Below are 16,579 nucleotides of genomic sequence, written 5' to 3' on the forward strand. Positions count from 1 at the left end.
ATTGCCTGAAAGGGTAGTTGAGTCAGAAACTCTCGTAACGTTTAAGAAGTATTCAGATATTCACTTGTGTTGCCATAGCCTCCAGTGCTATGGGCCAAGCGCTGGAAAATGGGATTAGTGTAGTCAGATCTTTGTTGACTGGCACGGACACGATGGGCTGAATGGCCTCCTTCTGTGCTGTAAACGTCTATGAGTCTATATACAGTAAGTCCTTACTATAAGTCGCCCCACTTCAAGTTGTTTCGCTTTAACATCTTTTACTTTTTTGAGCCTTTTTTTACGTGACTTGCGTCACCATTTTCGATTTTACATCATCTGCACTCTGGCCCCATCCCTCCTCTACTGCACTCTGGGCCTGCCGTTGCCATGTTCTGATGCTAGAGCTTTCGCAGCACTCACCAGAGGCCCAAGCAGCAGGGAGTGAGAGAGATCTCGGGAATAGGAGCACAGGGCAGGGACAGGAAGCTGCCGCTGCTGATCAAATCATGAACTGTGAAATAACCCCGGCTGGGCCCCAACCAGCTTCTTCCGCTGCCACCCCCGCGGCTCCTTCTGTGGCACCACCCCTCTGGCTCCTTCTGTGGCTTCCCCCCACCTTTCTGGGTTTCTTCCATGTATCCACCCCCACCCAATCCGACTGGCTTTTTCCACATCTCTCCCTCCACTCTTGGCTCCGTTGGCAGCTCTCTCAGATCCACTGCCACCCCACCCCTCCTGACAGAATGGGAAAGGAGGCAGACAGAGACAGTGGCAAAGGAGAGACAGAGACAGAATGGGAAAGGAGAGAGACAGACACAGACAGAGTGGGAAATGAAAGAGACAGAGAGAGACAGCTGAGTTTCAGGAGTGCTGTGGGTGAGGCACAAAAGCTATGTTATTCAGGGCTTGTTTGGGCGATTTAGTGTTAATTTGAATATATGTAGTATTCCTGTTATATTCGGTGATTAATTTTATTTTGCAAGTTATTCCAGCTAGGAATGCACGGTGCTGCACATGTACAGTACAGTATTTCAACTTGTACATTGGACATTTCTTGCTCAAAAAAACCAAAGGAACCTAATTCCGGCTTTAACATTGATTCCTATGGGAAGCCACGATTCACTTAAGGCTGTTTCACTTAAAGTCATGATTTTCAGCAACACAAACATGACTTTAAGTGAGGACTTACTGTACATGAGCAAATTAATATACTAAAACATTGGACAGGACAAGATCATTTGTGATGCCTGATGCATCCCATTAAGAGACACCTTTCTCCCTATGTTCCCTATAGTCTCCTGAAAGAGGTAAAAACAAGATGAAAAAAGGGTTAAAAATTACACTAAATAAGGATTAATTGCTTGGAAAAAGCTCAAGTTTTGGACACATCAAAACAGCTAGTGCTTAGTGTTGAAAAATAATCAATGTGTTCTTGGAGGGGATTGAAATTGTAATGTCCTTATTAACTTGACCTCTGCTGTCAGTCTCAATCTGAGTCAACCTAACCTGATGCTTAAATGAACAAGTTTACAAGTGACAAATTAGTTATTCTTAGCATGGGAGTGGATGGACATCTCTGAGAATGTGTTTTAAAAGATATGAATAAAATACACACTAAAATGGACAAGCTTACAGCTGACTTTATAATTTCATCACCAACATATATCTATCCCATTCATATTAACTGACCTCTCAGCAGTGGCTGGGTGTGCAAACTAGCAGCAGAAGTTGGTTCACGTAAGGGATGCTAGCAGACCTTGAGCTGCAATGGAGCTGAGAAAGGAGGAGCCAGGTCAGGGCACTATCCATTTGGGTCAAGCTATCTACCAGGATCTCTTCTGATTGGACTACCTTGGTTATATTTTGCACACTCCACAAAATATTCACCATATTTACCAGTTACATGTCAATTCAGTTACTTGAGAGATGTGAATTAGTGAGATATTTCATGATTAAGTCAATTACTTCCACTTTATAATCAACTTTGGATGAAACTAGTCCAAGAAAAATCAGGAGCACACACTAATTTGATCGGTGACCATTCTTCAATGGTCAGCTAAGTTGAAATAGAGTATCTAGCCCTTGAGCTAAAAGGGAAATATGCCAAAAGTTCACCAATATGCAAAACACAAATGCAAAACAAAACACCTTACAAAAATGTGGGAAACTGTATACTGGACTATTTGGGTACAATATGGCATTTTGCAGCCAGTAACAAAGGAACAGCACTTGCTGTTTACCTTACTGACAGCTGGCCACAAAGTTCTTGCAAGCTTTCCAGCATGGAATTTCTTTAATTCAGTGCCCATTTCAGCAGAGTGCCTTCTACTGAGCCTGGGGGAAGGGGAGGTGGGTGGGGTGGGGGGGTAGGGTTAGTGCTGTGCAGTCTGTGAGTTGGACAAAAAAAAAACAAGTTTTAAATCAGATTGAATCCTCACTGAGACCAAGAACTATAAAGCTACGAAAATATATATATATTTGATGTACAGAAATCAAAATTAAGATTGGAAAATACAGATGGAATTAAGGGTGAGTAATAAGAGACAGAAAAAATAAAATATTTTTGAAATCTCCAACACTAAATTTCTTCTGAGGAGTGAGTCTCCAAAGAGATTCCACATTTGTTAAACTACATATTTCAGGTCCAGCGAGGTTGTCCATTAGTAATTATCACCTACAACACTTTAAAAGCTAAATTGCTCCCGAATGCACCAGTCAAAGTTATTCAGCTTTATTTGAAGTGTAGAACTAGAGGCAAGTGTCCCAAATTCACAATATTGCAATCATTTCAGTGATGGGTCTACTGGTGAGGAAGACAACAACATACCTGTGGAGCAGTTTGGTATATCTGAGCACCTTCTAGATTTACACAATTAACTGCACATGTGCAGATGCCAGAATGTGCTGCTTTATTTACTTCACCATAACAGCGAGCTCTATTAACCTCGCTGTTACTTATATCACAAAACCAGGCCATAATACTCTAATTCAATTTTGGGAATTCTGACAAAGGTTAATTTTAGTCATCAGAAGCCTCAAGATTGAGTTACACATGTTTGTCACACCAAAATATCTTTTACTTTGCGTAGTACCAACAAAATAAGTTTTTAAGCACTTAAATTTGAATTCTGATACTGTGACATCTTAGTCTTATTGGTCTGTGAGGTTTCACATGCACAACTTTCTTCGACAGATTTTTTTTCGTCTGTCCTGTAAAAGCTACTGAATAGGAAGCAATAGTACTGCAGAAGACATTTTAAATATTCTGTGACAAAAACTGATTGATATTTTCCATCTTTGCCACAATAAAATAGTTGAGAATGGAATGGCATTAGTCTTACAGGCAAGTATTGAAATATAATCACTTTTTTTTAAGGGCACTGAACTGGTTTTATAGCCTATTGTATAAACTAATTTTTGTCTGTTGAAGTGGTCCGCAAAGTAGGACTTTTTGTCTTTAAAAAGAATGAGAATGTTAAGGAAATGCTCAAGTTAAAACAGATTCATTTGAATTCTTCTGATTTCTTAGCTGATCCCTACAGAACTAGCAAATCTATATGTACAACACAATATGTGCTGCTAGTCATATCTTGTAGAGGTCTTGTGGTACAGTGGGTAGCATCCCTGCCTCCTAGCCTGAAGCACTGGGTTCAAGTCCCACTCCAAGCCTTGATGGCCAAGGAAGTTGTGTTCATAACGCAGCCAAACTGGTATCAACTTATAAGTCCTTCCAACATACACCATTGGCAGGCGCTAAGAGCGGGAGAGATTCCTGGTCAACCATGTGATGGAAATAAGCTGGTGCCTCTTCCATCACTATCCATAGCTCCAGACTACAATATGCATGTAAAAGCGTATGTTGCCAAAGCAACTCGGACTTCTTGGAGGGACCGGTTGGCTCAGTTAGCTGGGCAACCAGCATCAGATTGGTGCCAAAAGCCAGTGTTCAATCCCCTTTCCGGCTGGGGCATAGTCGGGACCTGCTTCTTTGCCCTACCTGTGGCAGAGATTGTGGCACTGTAGGTCAGACCTGCCTTTGCGCAGAGAGCAAAAGAAGAAAGTAGTCACATCTCATCGATAGTGAAATACTCAACAAGCAGTAGTGATTAGTAAAGAAATAAAGCATGTTAAATAGAAAAAAAGCATATACACACTTTTGCAAAGTGTAGAAAAATCACATATTGCACCACATTGAACTCAGAATGGTTGACTGGAGAATCACTGATGGAAAAGAACATATGAAGAGTCATACGGACTCGAAACGTTAACTGTGTTCCTCTCCGCAGATGCTGCCAGACCTGCTGAGTTTTTCCAGGTATTGTTATTTTTGCTTCACTAGATATCACATAAGCAATTAATCTTTAACATATTGGCAACTTTTGATCAACAAAAGCTCGATATCTTTCATCCTACTAATGAAATAACATGTTATGGTCACCTGATAATTTGATCCCCAGTTATGTTCTCCAGCATGTCGCAGAGTGTAAGGAATATTCCTCGAACACTTTTCAACTTTTGGGATACGTTAGTCATTGGATACTGGTAAAGAATTTCTTGCTGTTGAAAAATAAGAAATGCTTCACATCATTACAGCTAAACGCAAAATATAATCACTAACATTAACACACTGTACATCACCACCTGCACCACATTTTAAAACTTTTTTGTGCATTGTAGAATAACTAGGTCAAGCATTTTACGGTTTGAAGCCTCAATTTTAAAGGTACACACAAATATGCAATGTATAAGAAATAAATCCCATTTAATATTACCTAAACAACAGCATGATGTAGGCCTTGTCAGTGATGATGGTCAGTATTTCATGTTGGGACAACACTAAGTACTGCAGTCATAAAATATAAACTGAGGCACCTGGATTTTGAAACATTTTTCATTGCAAGCTGGTTTCACTAAAAGCATGATGTAAAAGATGGCTGCAATAGCATTTTAAGCGGTTTTAACTGTGATTGGTTGTTTACCTGCTTGCTGACAAACTGCTGTTGCATGCCATGATATCACCTTGCCTTGGAGTCATATTTAAATTATCAGGAAAGGGGAAAACCATTCGCAAAGATCATTACATCATTGAGAGAAGCTTTGAAGTCAGCGCAAGCGCCATTTCATGGGCAAAATACAGTTGTTAAATCACACACTTCACCATGTTACATTTAGCATTTTAATCACAATTTCAAGACTTAATTTCTGTTACCAGTTCTATCTTAAACATATACCTATACTACCAGTTAATGCCTAGTTGACTGGTTATTAAAAATAAAATGAATAAATATCTTTTTAAGAACATGATTGAGGAGAACGAGAATAGGGTAGACATCAACAACCAATATTCCATGAAACACAATGATTCCTGTGTTCATAAGATGATTGATGTGACATTTGATTAGTACAACTGGTCACAGTTTATTAATATAACCTGTAAAATTGAGGTTTCACTTGTTTTTAGTGAAGGGCCATGTTGAAATGTTTCAGAGTTAGTTTTCTTCAGGGTCACACTTAGGAAATTGAGCCCAACAGACAAACTGTAGAGTGTTTGGAAGGAATTGGCTCAATAAGTGAAATTAACTTTTTTTGTTTCATTAGTCCAGAAATGAGAATAGGAGTTGATACAATTAAAAGAAAAAAAATATAATGGTATGATGGCACAGGTTCCTGGGCCAGACAGGTTATGTACTTCAGTCGAGACCAAATGTTTTGTAAATCAATTAGATACACTACATTTTTCCTTGTAGTTCATTCAGGTAATTTTCAAATTGAAGCTACCTAGCTTATGACTGAGCTCTCGTGTTAAATCTTTAACAATGGATTTGCAAAAAGAGCACCAGCATGAGACTTTTTAAAAAAAACTACTTAAGAACACTATCATAAAATCTCGTTTACCCAGCTCTAATATGGAGGCGGATTAAAGCTGTTACTTGAAAGGGTTTCTATGGCAACGTATGTTAAAGCAGTTGATAAAAATACTGTACTTAGCATATTTATAATCACATACTGATAAAGCCTTCGAAGAATGGCTTTCATATAGCTGGCTTTATTAGAAAAAGATTCTCATTTACTTTGTGTTCCAAAAATAACTTTTCAATAATTTTCATTCCTAAAACTGTTATAAGTTACCACGCTCGAACAAAAATGTCTACACAGTATTTTTCAATTGAAGCAATAAAAAAATGACCCAACACAAAACCTGGTGTGAATCACACATACTTCTGTACAGGAAATATATTCCAGTGAGGTGGTTTAAAAAGAAACATTACAAGGCTAAAGAATCACTGCACCCCCATCCCACCACGACATACCACCCCCAGCTCTTAACACGAAGGAATATTCCAATGGGGGGAGGGGGGAGGGATTGCAAAGATTGGTTCACAGTTTACAATACAACAAATTTAAAAATTTGTGGACAGGAACAACGAGCTGAATTGGCACAAAGTTTCCTTCACAGAACCTCCCATGACCCGAACTCCCATTAACTTACCAACTAGTATTCATCATTACAAATCCCATAACAGTTAAAAATAAACGTTTTTGCATCTCTGCTACAGAGAAGACAGTTCAAAGAAATAACTATTTTCCCAGAGGGACTAGAGACAAAATGTGTCAAAGGTCCTTCATTCTCCCTTGTCCTTCTGCTCTGCACTTTTCAATGATAAGAAAGCAGTTATTCAACTCTAGCTTTCACTTGTCATTTTGCCCTAAACAAACAAAAAGCCTGTATGGTTCAGTATACAAATAGGAAAAGTGCAGAAACAAGGGCACCCTTTCCCAAAACATGAAACATTTAATTCTACTTGAAGAAACCTAAAAGAAAGCGCTGCAGTCAAAGCAGAATCTTGAGACTTATCGTCAAGTCTGCACAGTTCATCTTTCCCCAATTATTACCCTTCAAATTTGCATTTTAACATAAACCGAATAATGTCTCTGGAAATCTTTGCTTAAACACAGCAGCATTTTGGCAGAGATTAAGATACTCAACAGTCCTCTGGCAAATAAATGATCGTACTTCGAGAATGCTGTTAAGACTAAGAAGGGTTTTAGACTTCGACAAACATTACACTCAAGGAGGACAATGTTTTGTTATCTTAAGATACATACAGGGCTACCACTGAAAAGTACAAACTTCACAAGGTCCATTGAAGGTTTTCTAACCATGGCTCTTGTGCAAGGCCACTGGCATAATAGCCCTGATCTTGACTCGGGTGGGTTTTGTCAGCTGGGGGTGAGGGGGAAGGGATTTTGCTCGAGCTATGTGCTGTGTTGTTTTAATGCCAAAGCTTGCATTCTTTTCTCCCCACAAGCAGGTTCGGCTCCCCATCGGGTGGAGAATAATCTGCAGAAGGCTGCAGGCCAGGGGCAGGTAGTGAGCCTGCAGCTGGGTTAATGGCATGGTGTGGCAGTGGTTGCAAATCCCCAGCAAGGGGGTGGGGGTCTGATGCCTGGCAAGAAAGCATGGTGGGTTGGGAGGAAGTATTCCTACTCCACCTAGCCCACAGTTAGTGCTGTAAAGCCACTTACATCACAGGCAGCATTTTCCTATTTTCCTCCCTTCGGGGGGGTTTGTGCGGGAGCGGGTAGGTTCCCGATTGGTGCCCCCGATTGGGGGTGCGCCGCCATTTTACATTGGCGGGCTAATTAAGGCCCACCCAGTGTGACATCCGCCCAGAAGCACTGTGCGCTCCCCGTGCAGGTAGTGGGGGGGGGATTCCCTAAGCTGGGAGTGCGCTCTCTCGCGTATGCTAGTGAAAGCGTACAGATCTCCCTGAGGCAAAGTGCTGCTGCCTCAGGGAGATCAGTGTTACTTTTAAAAAGATATAAAGGATGAGAAAAATTTTATTGACATGTCCCCTCATGTGACACTGTCACGTGAGTTGGGACATATCAATTACTTCTATTGAAAATGTAACACAAATTTTAAATCCCTCATGAAACCTCATCCCACCCATGGATGAGGTTTCATGTTTTTTCTGAAGACCGCCTGGGCTTTTTGCCTGTCCATCAACCTTAAAATTGGTTGAGCAGGTCCATTAATCATTTTAATTACTTCTTAATGGCCTTAATAGGCTGTTGACAGGTTGGTGGGTGCGCAGCCGAGTCACCCCGCATCATTTTATGAGGCAGCGAGCGGGGGCTGCCCCATGAAACTATCCTCACATCCTTTTAGCTGCTGAGTTCCTGGAACCCGGGTAACCCAGTTGGCCAAGGTTAATTCTGGAAGATCGGTTAAACCTGAGAATGAGGCAGCCTCGTTATAATATTTAAAAGACTAACCCACATCTAGGCCGAGGTTGATTACCCCACCCCCCCACCCTTCCCCCATACCACCACTGTAAAAATTGGAGATGGATGAGTTGGGGTTTGGTTTGAGATTTTTAAAATTTCACTACTCATCCGACCCTAACCCACCCATTTTTGGGCATTATAATTCAACCCAAAATTTGCCCAAAAACAAGTCAATCAGTACTTAATTAGTACTCACATCAAGACCTACAGTAATGAATGATACAAATAGCAGAAATTTAGTTTTCTTAGAGTCTGACAGCGCCATTCCATCAGAAATAGGGACTACATGTCAGCATTAGTCATGAAATGGATAAATGGACTATATTTATTTAACTGAACAGCGAATCCATGCTGTATACATATGGTTTTGAAAATAGCTTCATAGATAAGTGCAACAACCTTTCTTGTTTTTGATATTGTAGAATGCAATCAGCGATGCAAAATATTAATTTCGAGGAGAATTAATAGCGACTGACATTATTTGATAATATTAAGGTCTGTCTTTAATTCATTCACTTACACTGTTTTAAATGAAGCTGTCAACCTCTGAAACTGCACAGCCTCATGTTCTGACATTGTTCACCCCTCCTTCACCCTGACAATGCCAAACCCCCCTCACCCGACATTGTTCACACCCTCCCTTAACCCTGACAATGCTCCCCATTCCCCCCTCAACTCCTGACAATGTTTACCCCTCCTTCATCCTAGGCAATGCTCCCCCCAACATTGCTTCCCCCCCCCGTCACCCTGACAATGCTCCCCCACTACCTCACTGCTCCCCCCCTCCCTCACCCTGACAATGCTCCCCCACTACCTCACTGCTCCCCCCCTCCCTCACCCTGACAATGCTCCCACACTACCTCACTCCCTTAACAATGTTCAGCCCCCCTCCCTCACTCCCAACAATGCTCACCCCCTCCTTCGTCCCGGCTCCTGGCTCACCCAGGCCCCCACCACCACTCCAAACAATGCTCACTCTCCTTCCCACAGGTAATTGAAACTGCTCTGCAATGCTGACTCTCCCGACATTGGCCAGACAGGAACCAAGGATTCAGGAGGTGAGTCAGGAATCGGGTGAGGGGTGAACATTGTTGGTGGGCAGCGGATTACGGGTGGTGGTGGGGGGAGGGTTGGGGCAGTGAGCATTTCCAGGAGAGTGGGGTGGTGGGGCAGAGCATTAGGGCATCCCAGGAGGGGAGTGAGGGAGAGCACTACTGGGAGGGAGGGGTAGGGGATAGAACTGCCGGAATGGGGGGTGTGGTGGGTGAGCAGATGAGCTCCAGATTCAGGTGATGTTACTGAGGTCAAAGTAGGCAGTCTTGGTGATGACTGGATATGTGGTGAGAAGCTCACTGCCCAGTCAAACATCAAAGTTGTGAAAGGTCTGGCTCAGCTTTACACAGTTGTCAGGGAGAGAGACAGGAACAGAGATCAGGGAACTGAGTTTGTGGCAGGGACCAAAGACAATGGCTACACTGTTCTCAGTATTTAACTGAAGGAAATTTCTGCTCATCCAATGCTGGATGTTGGACAAGCAGTACAACAAATCAGAGGTAGCAGAAGGGTCAAGAGAGGTGATGGTAAGATAGAGTTGTCTGTTGTCAGCGTGCAAATAGAATCTGATAATGTTTCAGATGATGTCACCGAGGGGCAGTATATAGATGAGAAATAAGGGCCCATGGATAAATCCTTGGGGGACTTCAGCGATACCGGTATAAGAATTGGAAGAGGAGCCATTGCAGGTGACTGTCTGGCTATGATTTGATAGATAAAAATGGAACCAGGCAAAGACAGTTCCATCCAGCTAGATAAGAGAGGAGAGATGTTGGAGGAAGATGGTGTGGGTCACCTGTGTGGAAGACTGCAAATAGGCCAAGAAGGATAAGGAGGGATAGTTCGCCACAATCACAGTCACGTCTGAGGCATTGATGAGGGCTGTTTCTGTAAATTCGTGGGACTGAAGCCTGATTGGCAGGATTGAAACATTGGTTTGCAGGAAAGACCCATGGATTTTGGAGGTGACAACAAGCTCAAGGGGAAAAGGAGGTTGGAAATGGAGTGGTAATTTGCAAGTTCAGGTGGGTCAAGAGTGGATTTAGTCAGGAGATGGCAGATTTTAAGAGGAAATGGACAGTACCAAAGGAGAGGGAACTGTTAACAACGTCAGCTAACATGGGGCCAGGAAGGAAAGTTGGGTTGTCAACAGTTTTGTGAGAAATAGGGTTGAGAGAGTGGAAGATGGGTCTAGTCGACATGATGAGCTTGGTGTTAGTTGGCAGGAGATGGAATAGAATCTAGAGCAAGATATGAGTTCAGATTTAGGGTAACTGGCAACATTAGGGGAAGTTTGACCCAGTAGGCTCGGGAAAGGGAAGGAAGTGGCAGAGGTGGCTGAATGCATCGTCTCGATCTTTGTGACAAAAAGGTCCATGAGCTTGTTACTGGACGTGAGCGAAAGAGGAATGGGAGGGCGTTCAAAAAGATGCTTGTGATTATCACAGACGAAACAAAATAACTTAGAATTACTTCAGTCATAACACATCAGAATAAACAATAAATTGATGGAGCAGGCAATAAATCTACCAAAGTGCATAAGCTTGAATATTCAGAATGACACAGCAATGATTCATAAGTATCAACAAAATTACATCTTTATGGCCAGAATTTTACATTCGTCGGATGTCTCTATATTGATGAGTACCCGCATTGATAATGAAAAGACAAGGGCACCCTGATCCAGGTGCCAGGCATGCACAGTAACAATGTAATGACTTCAAATAATGACATGTCCTCATTCTCCCTTTCAGGCTCACCAGAAGCCCATTGGGGTGAGGAGCCTGAAGGCCTGCCGCTGACCCCAGAGGGCAGCAACCATGGAAACACATCTGTGTCACACCCTCTCAGCCAGGAAGGCACCAGCACAGTTACCAGCACCTCTGTGGGCATTAGATTGGCGGATAGTATCTCAGTGCACAGCGGTGAGGGTACTTCATACTCGCTTCAGGAGCAGGCGGAGGCAGAATGCACCCAGGGCGCCGGCAGTCGGAGGACTGCTGGGGACCAGGAACATGCTCAGTTGGTGGCTGATGATGTGCCTCTGGAGTCGTCCTCGAGGCAGCAGATGCTGGACGTCCAGCAGGTTGTGCAGGAGGATCTGACAAAGATACTTGAGGGAATGCGTGCCATGGTCTCCGTTGTGCAGGAGTCCATGTGAAGCATGAGTAATGGAATGACCCTCATGGCCGAGCGCACTGCCTCCTCCATGGAGAGAGTGGCGACTCTCATGGAGAGGTTCCCCCAGGAGCTAAATCAGGGGTTCCTGGGGATGCGCTTGGACCTGCAAGTCTTCACACCGGCAAAGACCTCAAGTGGTCACTGTGGGAAATGGGTTGGGCACCCAGTATCCTAGCTAGGTGCCCATCCATCCATGGTGAGCAGGGAGGTCTCTGAATTTGACACATAAGCTGCTTGTTGTCTCTATGGGCTCTTCTCAGGGTGTTCCGGATGACGGCAGCAGCTCCTCCGCCCCTCTGCCAGTGACTGTGGCATCTGATGAGGCTGCGGTGACTGGGGAGATGCCAGCCATGCCACTGGCCGCTCCCTCCCAGGCGGGGGCCAGAACAGGCTCCACGGGCCAGAGGACGCCTGACAAGGTCATCAAGGCCAACAGGACAGCAGAGTGAGCAGACTTTCTCCAATATCGGTACCAGCGAGGGTGGAGCACCTAGATGTAGCACCCGCAAACAAAAACTTAAAACACCTTAAGCACAACACGGGCTTATCACTGGTGATATTTTTTTTCCCCCACTTTTACATTAATTATTAGGTGTGATAGACAACACCTTTCAATTTAATTTGATTTATGTATTCTAGGCACTACGCCATTAAATGTGTTTGTGTTCAACAAGCCTCTCGGTGCTTCATTAGTTCTGCAGGTGCAGGGTAACCCATGATGTTATGAGTGACTTGTTTGTCATTGAACCTCACTGAAATGGCACACAGTGCATGTTGTTTACCAAGCAAATGTTCCCGTCAGGTATCAAGTATGGAGCCTGCAGCCCTGGCATGCGGTGGTGGTTCTTCTTTGGTAGGATAGCTGAAGCAGCATTGAATCAAAGCCTCCCGGGTGTCCATGCCTCCCTGGAGGTTGCCCAGGTCAGCGTCTATCCCCTCAGTGTTCTCCTGACCGTGTATGTACTTGGATTCACTACTGGACTAATCGTCTGCTGCCAGAGCAGCTGCGTCAACATCATCTTCCTCCACTGCGTCCCCACTTTCCAGCGCCAGATTGTGGAGAGTGCAACATGCAGCCACTATAAGTGACATACGATCTGGGGGGTATTGTAGTGCGCCCCCTGAATGGTCCAGGCATCGGAAGCGCATCTTGAGAAGACCTATGGCTCTCTCTACCACTGCCCTTGTGGAGGCATGGCTCCTATTGTACCGCTGCTCAGTCTCTGTTCTTGGGTGGCGGAGAGGCGTCATAAGCCACCTTTTGAGGGGATGGCCCTTGTCGCCCAGCAGCCATCCATCCAGCCGGGCTGGAGCACTGAAGAGCCTCAGCACCTGAGTGTCTCCAGATGTAAGTATCATGGGTCCCTTGCACAGACTTGCAGAATCTATATCCTATGGTCACACACACTATCTGAACGTTCATGGAGTGGAATCCCTTCCTGTTGACGAAAGCACCTGGCTCACCCGTTAGCGCCTTGATGGCCATGTGTGCAGTCAATTACATCCAAATGCAGGGGAACCCAGCAATCGCTGCAAAGCCTCTGGCTTGCTCTACCTGGCTGACCTCGTCCGTGCGGTAGTGAATGAAAGTCAAAGCACATCTGAGCAGAGCGTCTGTCACCAGCTTGACACAGCTGTGGACAGCTGATTGGGAGACTCCACGAAGATCACCCACCGACCTCTAGAAAGAGCCAGAGGCATAGAAGTTGAGGGCCACTGTGACCTTCAGCGCCACTGGCATGGGGTGTCCACCCACACTGTTGGAGCTGATCTCAGGGCCGGCCATCTGACACATGGAGGTCACTGTCTCCCTTAAGAGATGGAGCCACCTTCGGCCTTGCACATCAGACATATTGAGGTAGCTGCATCGCCGCCTGTAAACTCTGGCAGCAGGATAGTGGCGTCTTCTGTGACCGCTTCCGCCTTGGACTTCCTGTTGGCCCTGCACCTGTCCTCCCACAGGTCACTCCCCTGGAGACTGAAAAGAGACACCTGGCCTCCTCCCCACTCTGGCCCTCTCTTCCTCCTCAGAGGAGGTGCCTCCAGTGGAGACCACAATCTCCTTTCCCAGGGCAAGGGAAGGTTGTCTGATAACTGGAAGGGCCCAAGGGTATGACTCCTCCGGAGTCCTGAACTGAAGCCTGTTATTTCTGTCAAAGCAATTTTGCAGATGACACAAAGATTGGCCGAGTAGTGGATAGTGTGGAGCATAGCCATAATCTCCAAAACAGTATAGATGGGTTGGTGGAGTGGGCGGTAAAGTGGCAGATGGATTTTAACATAGAGGAGTGTGAGGTCATACATTTAGGGAGGTCAAACAGTTACAGGGATTACACAATAAATGGGAATATACAAAGAGGGGTAGATGAAATGAGAGATCTTGGCGTACAAGTACACAGGTCCCTGAAGGCAGCAGTTCACGTAGACAAGGTTGTAAAAAAGGCATATGGAATGCTCTCCTTCATTGGCAGAGGTATAGAATATAAAAGTAAGGATATAATGTTGGAATTGTATAAAACACTGGTGAGATCACAACTGGAATATTGCGTGCAGTTCTGGTCACCACATTACAGGAAGGACGTAATAGCTCTGGAGAGAGTGCAGAGGAGGTTTACAAGAATGTTGCCAGGGTTAGAAAAGTGAAGCTACGAGCAGAGATTGGATAGGTTGGGGTTATTTTCCTTAGAACAAAAGGAGGCTGAGAGGTGACTTGATTGAGGTGTACAAAATTATGAGGGGAATAGATAGAGTGGACAGGATAAAATTGTTTCCCTTGATGGAGAATTCTAGAACCAGGGGACATAGATTTAAGATAAGTGGCAGAAGGTGTACAGGGGACATGAGGAAGAACTTTTTTACGCAGAGGGTAGTGGATGTCTGGAATTCGCTGCCCAAGTTGGTGGTAGAGGCAAAAACTCTAAACTCTTTTTAAAAGTACCTGGATCTGCACCTTAAGTGCTGTAAACTGCAGGGCTATGGGCCGAGTGTAGGAAAATGGGATTAGAAAGGGCACTTGGGTGTCCCCGGGCTGGCATGGACAAGGTGGGCCGAATGGCCTCCTTCTGTGCTGTAACTTTTCTATGGTTCTATGAAGCGAAATGAAGTTGTCCTGTTCACACAAGCCAGCAGCAGCAACTTATAACCTCAAGTACAAACAACTCGCATTAGCAAGTCCACTCACCCCTCTTATCCTGCCCGTGGATGAGGTTTTTGAAAATGTGGCCTACCAGCCTAGCTGTGCGACGCCCTGAAAATCGCACGGACTACGTAAAATCACCGACAATTGGGTTCAAGGGCCTTAACTGGCCCGTTAATTAATGGTGGGCGCGCCTCCCTCCTCATTGCGTGCCCACCGACCGAAATATCGCGATGGTGCGCAGTGATGTCAGGATGCATGCGTCATTTTACTTTCCGGCATGTCGGGCACGCGCCCACACGCTGAATGTAAAATTCTGGCCTATGATTACTTCAAATTCAGTTTTGAAAATCACCTCTGGTATTTAAGAAGTTTGCACTTCTGTCCCATTTTGATTTTCTTTCTGCTTATGTTTCTCCACACGATATACCTTTATTGGTCAAGGTGGTAATTGAAAGACTTGCGCTCAAGCCTTAAACTGATTTCACTTCTGAGCCAGGAACTAGCGGTGCATCAAACAGACACATTCTCTCCTCACTTCCCTATCTTGTACCTGGAGAACCACCTATATCTGCTAGGTACTAAATTTTGATTGCTTATTCAAAATAATAACTACAGAGTTAGGGAATCAAAAATACAAACCCTTATCCTTCAATTCCACTGCAAATCTAGTTCATCAAATGCCCCACAGTAAAGTCCCACTGTTCATGGGGGTTACGTTCTCACAAAACCAAAATCGTGAATGACGATCATGCTTTACAATGGGAATCAATTGGGTGGGTTCCAGCAATATGAGGGCAGCATTGGTGTGTGCAGTTACTGTACAGCAAATTGTGGTATGTGACAGATGGGGGGACTTTGAGCTCAATGTTGAAACAAAAGAATCCAACTACAGGCTTATCTGCTCTTTTAACATCCAAGACATGTATTGAAAATTTTAGGAAGACACAATGCTCATTTAAGGAAAACATGGATCACCTCAAAACCAGCAGAAGCTTTTTACATAAAAAGACAAATAAATTGGTCAACATTTCAAAATTGAACAGACCCGTTACTGCAGCTCTGGGCCGAGAGATTCGGACATTTCCAGGTTAATCTCTCCATTTGGGCTGCACTTCAGTTGCAACCATTCCACTTCTCACCCGTCAGAAAAGTGCTTAAATAAGATAATTAAATGTCCACGACCAGGGCTAATAAAAGAATCTGTTTCCAGAATGTTCAACATCATCTCTTCATTAAAACTTGCCAAGGTCTTTGCTCCATCATGGCTAATGGAATAAATTTCATTTGGAATAAAGTATCTTCAATGAGTGAGCGGAAAGGAAATGTGGGTAAGCAAACAATTGCTCACAGAATGGGTGATCTGGTGTAAAAAAGCTTTAGCGCGGATAAGCAAATATGCGAACAAGGAAGTCGTGAAAGGTGGGACTTAACTGTATGTAAGGGTGTATTTTACCGACTGTTACCCCCAAAGTACAACCAATTCTCTTGGTGCAAAGATAAGGCAAAATGGCACAGACACAGATAGCAGGGCTTGTGCTCTTTTTATGCGAATACAATGTCGGGGACTAGAGTTTGGTCTGCACACAAGGTCCCTGGACTTCACTTTATTTCATTGAGGGTCTAACTTGCCGGGAAGGCCATACTTGCTGGGAAGGCCATGGCAGGGGTGTCTGAGGATGCCACTGTTGCCTCAGTGGACATTGGAGTCCACAGGGATCGGCGATAGGCTGACGACCTGAAGGTGAACACTGAAACTTCACTCTACAACATCCCCAAGGTCCACCAGAAGCTAGAAGGTCTTGATTTTTTTTTCTATTCGTTCATGGGATCTGAGCGTCGCTGGCTAAGCCTGCATTTATTGCCCATCCTAATTGCCCTCGTGAAGGCGGTGGTAAGCTGCCTTCTTGAACCACTGCAATTCATGTATTGTAGGAA

General features: G+C 44.3%; 1 protein-coding gene across 6 annotated transcripts in view; it reads right to left on the bottom strand.

Annotated features, from left to right (window-relative positions):
* The window catches only part of intu (inturned planar cell polarity protein), a 186,205-nt gene that overhangs the window by 65,745 nt on the left and 103,881 nt on the right, over positions 1–16,579 (bottom strand). For all 6 annotated transcript variants that reach the window (XR_013576316.1, XM_078539673.1, XM_078539679.1 and 3 more), the window contains one exon: positions 4,418–4,536. Coding sequence is in view for 5 of the 6 variants with exons in the window: in XM_078539673.1 (XP_078395799.1) it covers positions 4,418–4,536 (119 nt within the window). In the remaining variant the exon portion in view is untranslated. The remainder of the gene's footprint in view (positions 1–4,417; positions 4,537–16,579) is intronic.

This window comes from Cetorhinus maximus, chromosome 1 (genome assembly GCF_964194155.1).
Source record: "Cetorhinus maximus chromosome 1, sCetMax3.hap1.1, whole genome shotgun sequence".
Classification (NCBI taxonomy): Eukaryota; Metazoa; Chordata; class Chondrichthyes; order Lamniformes; family Cetorhinidae; genus Cetorhinus; species Cetorhinus maximus.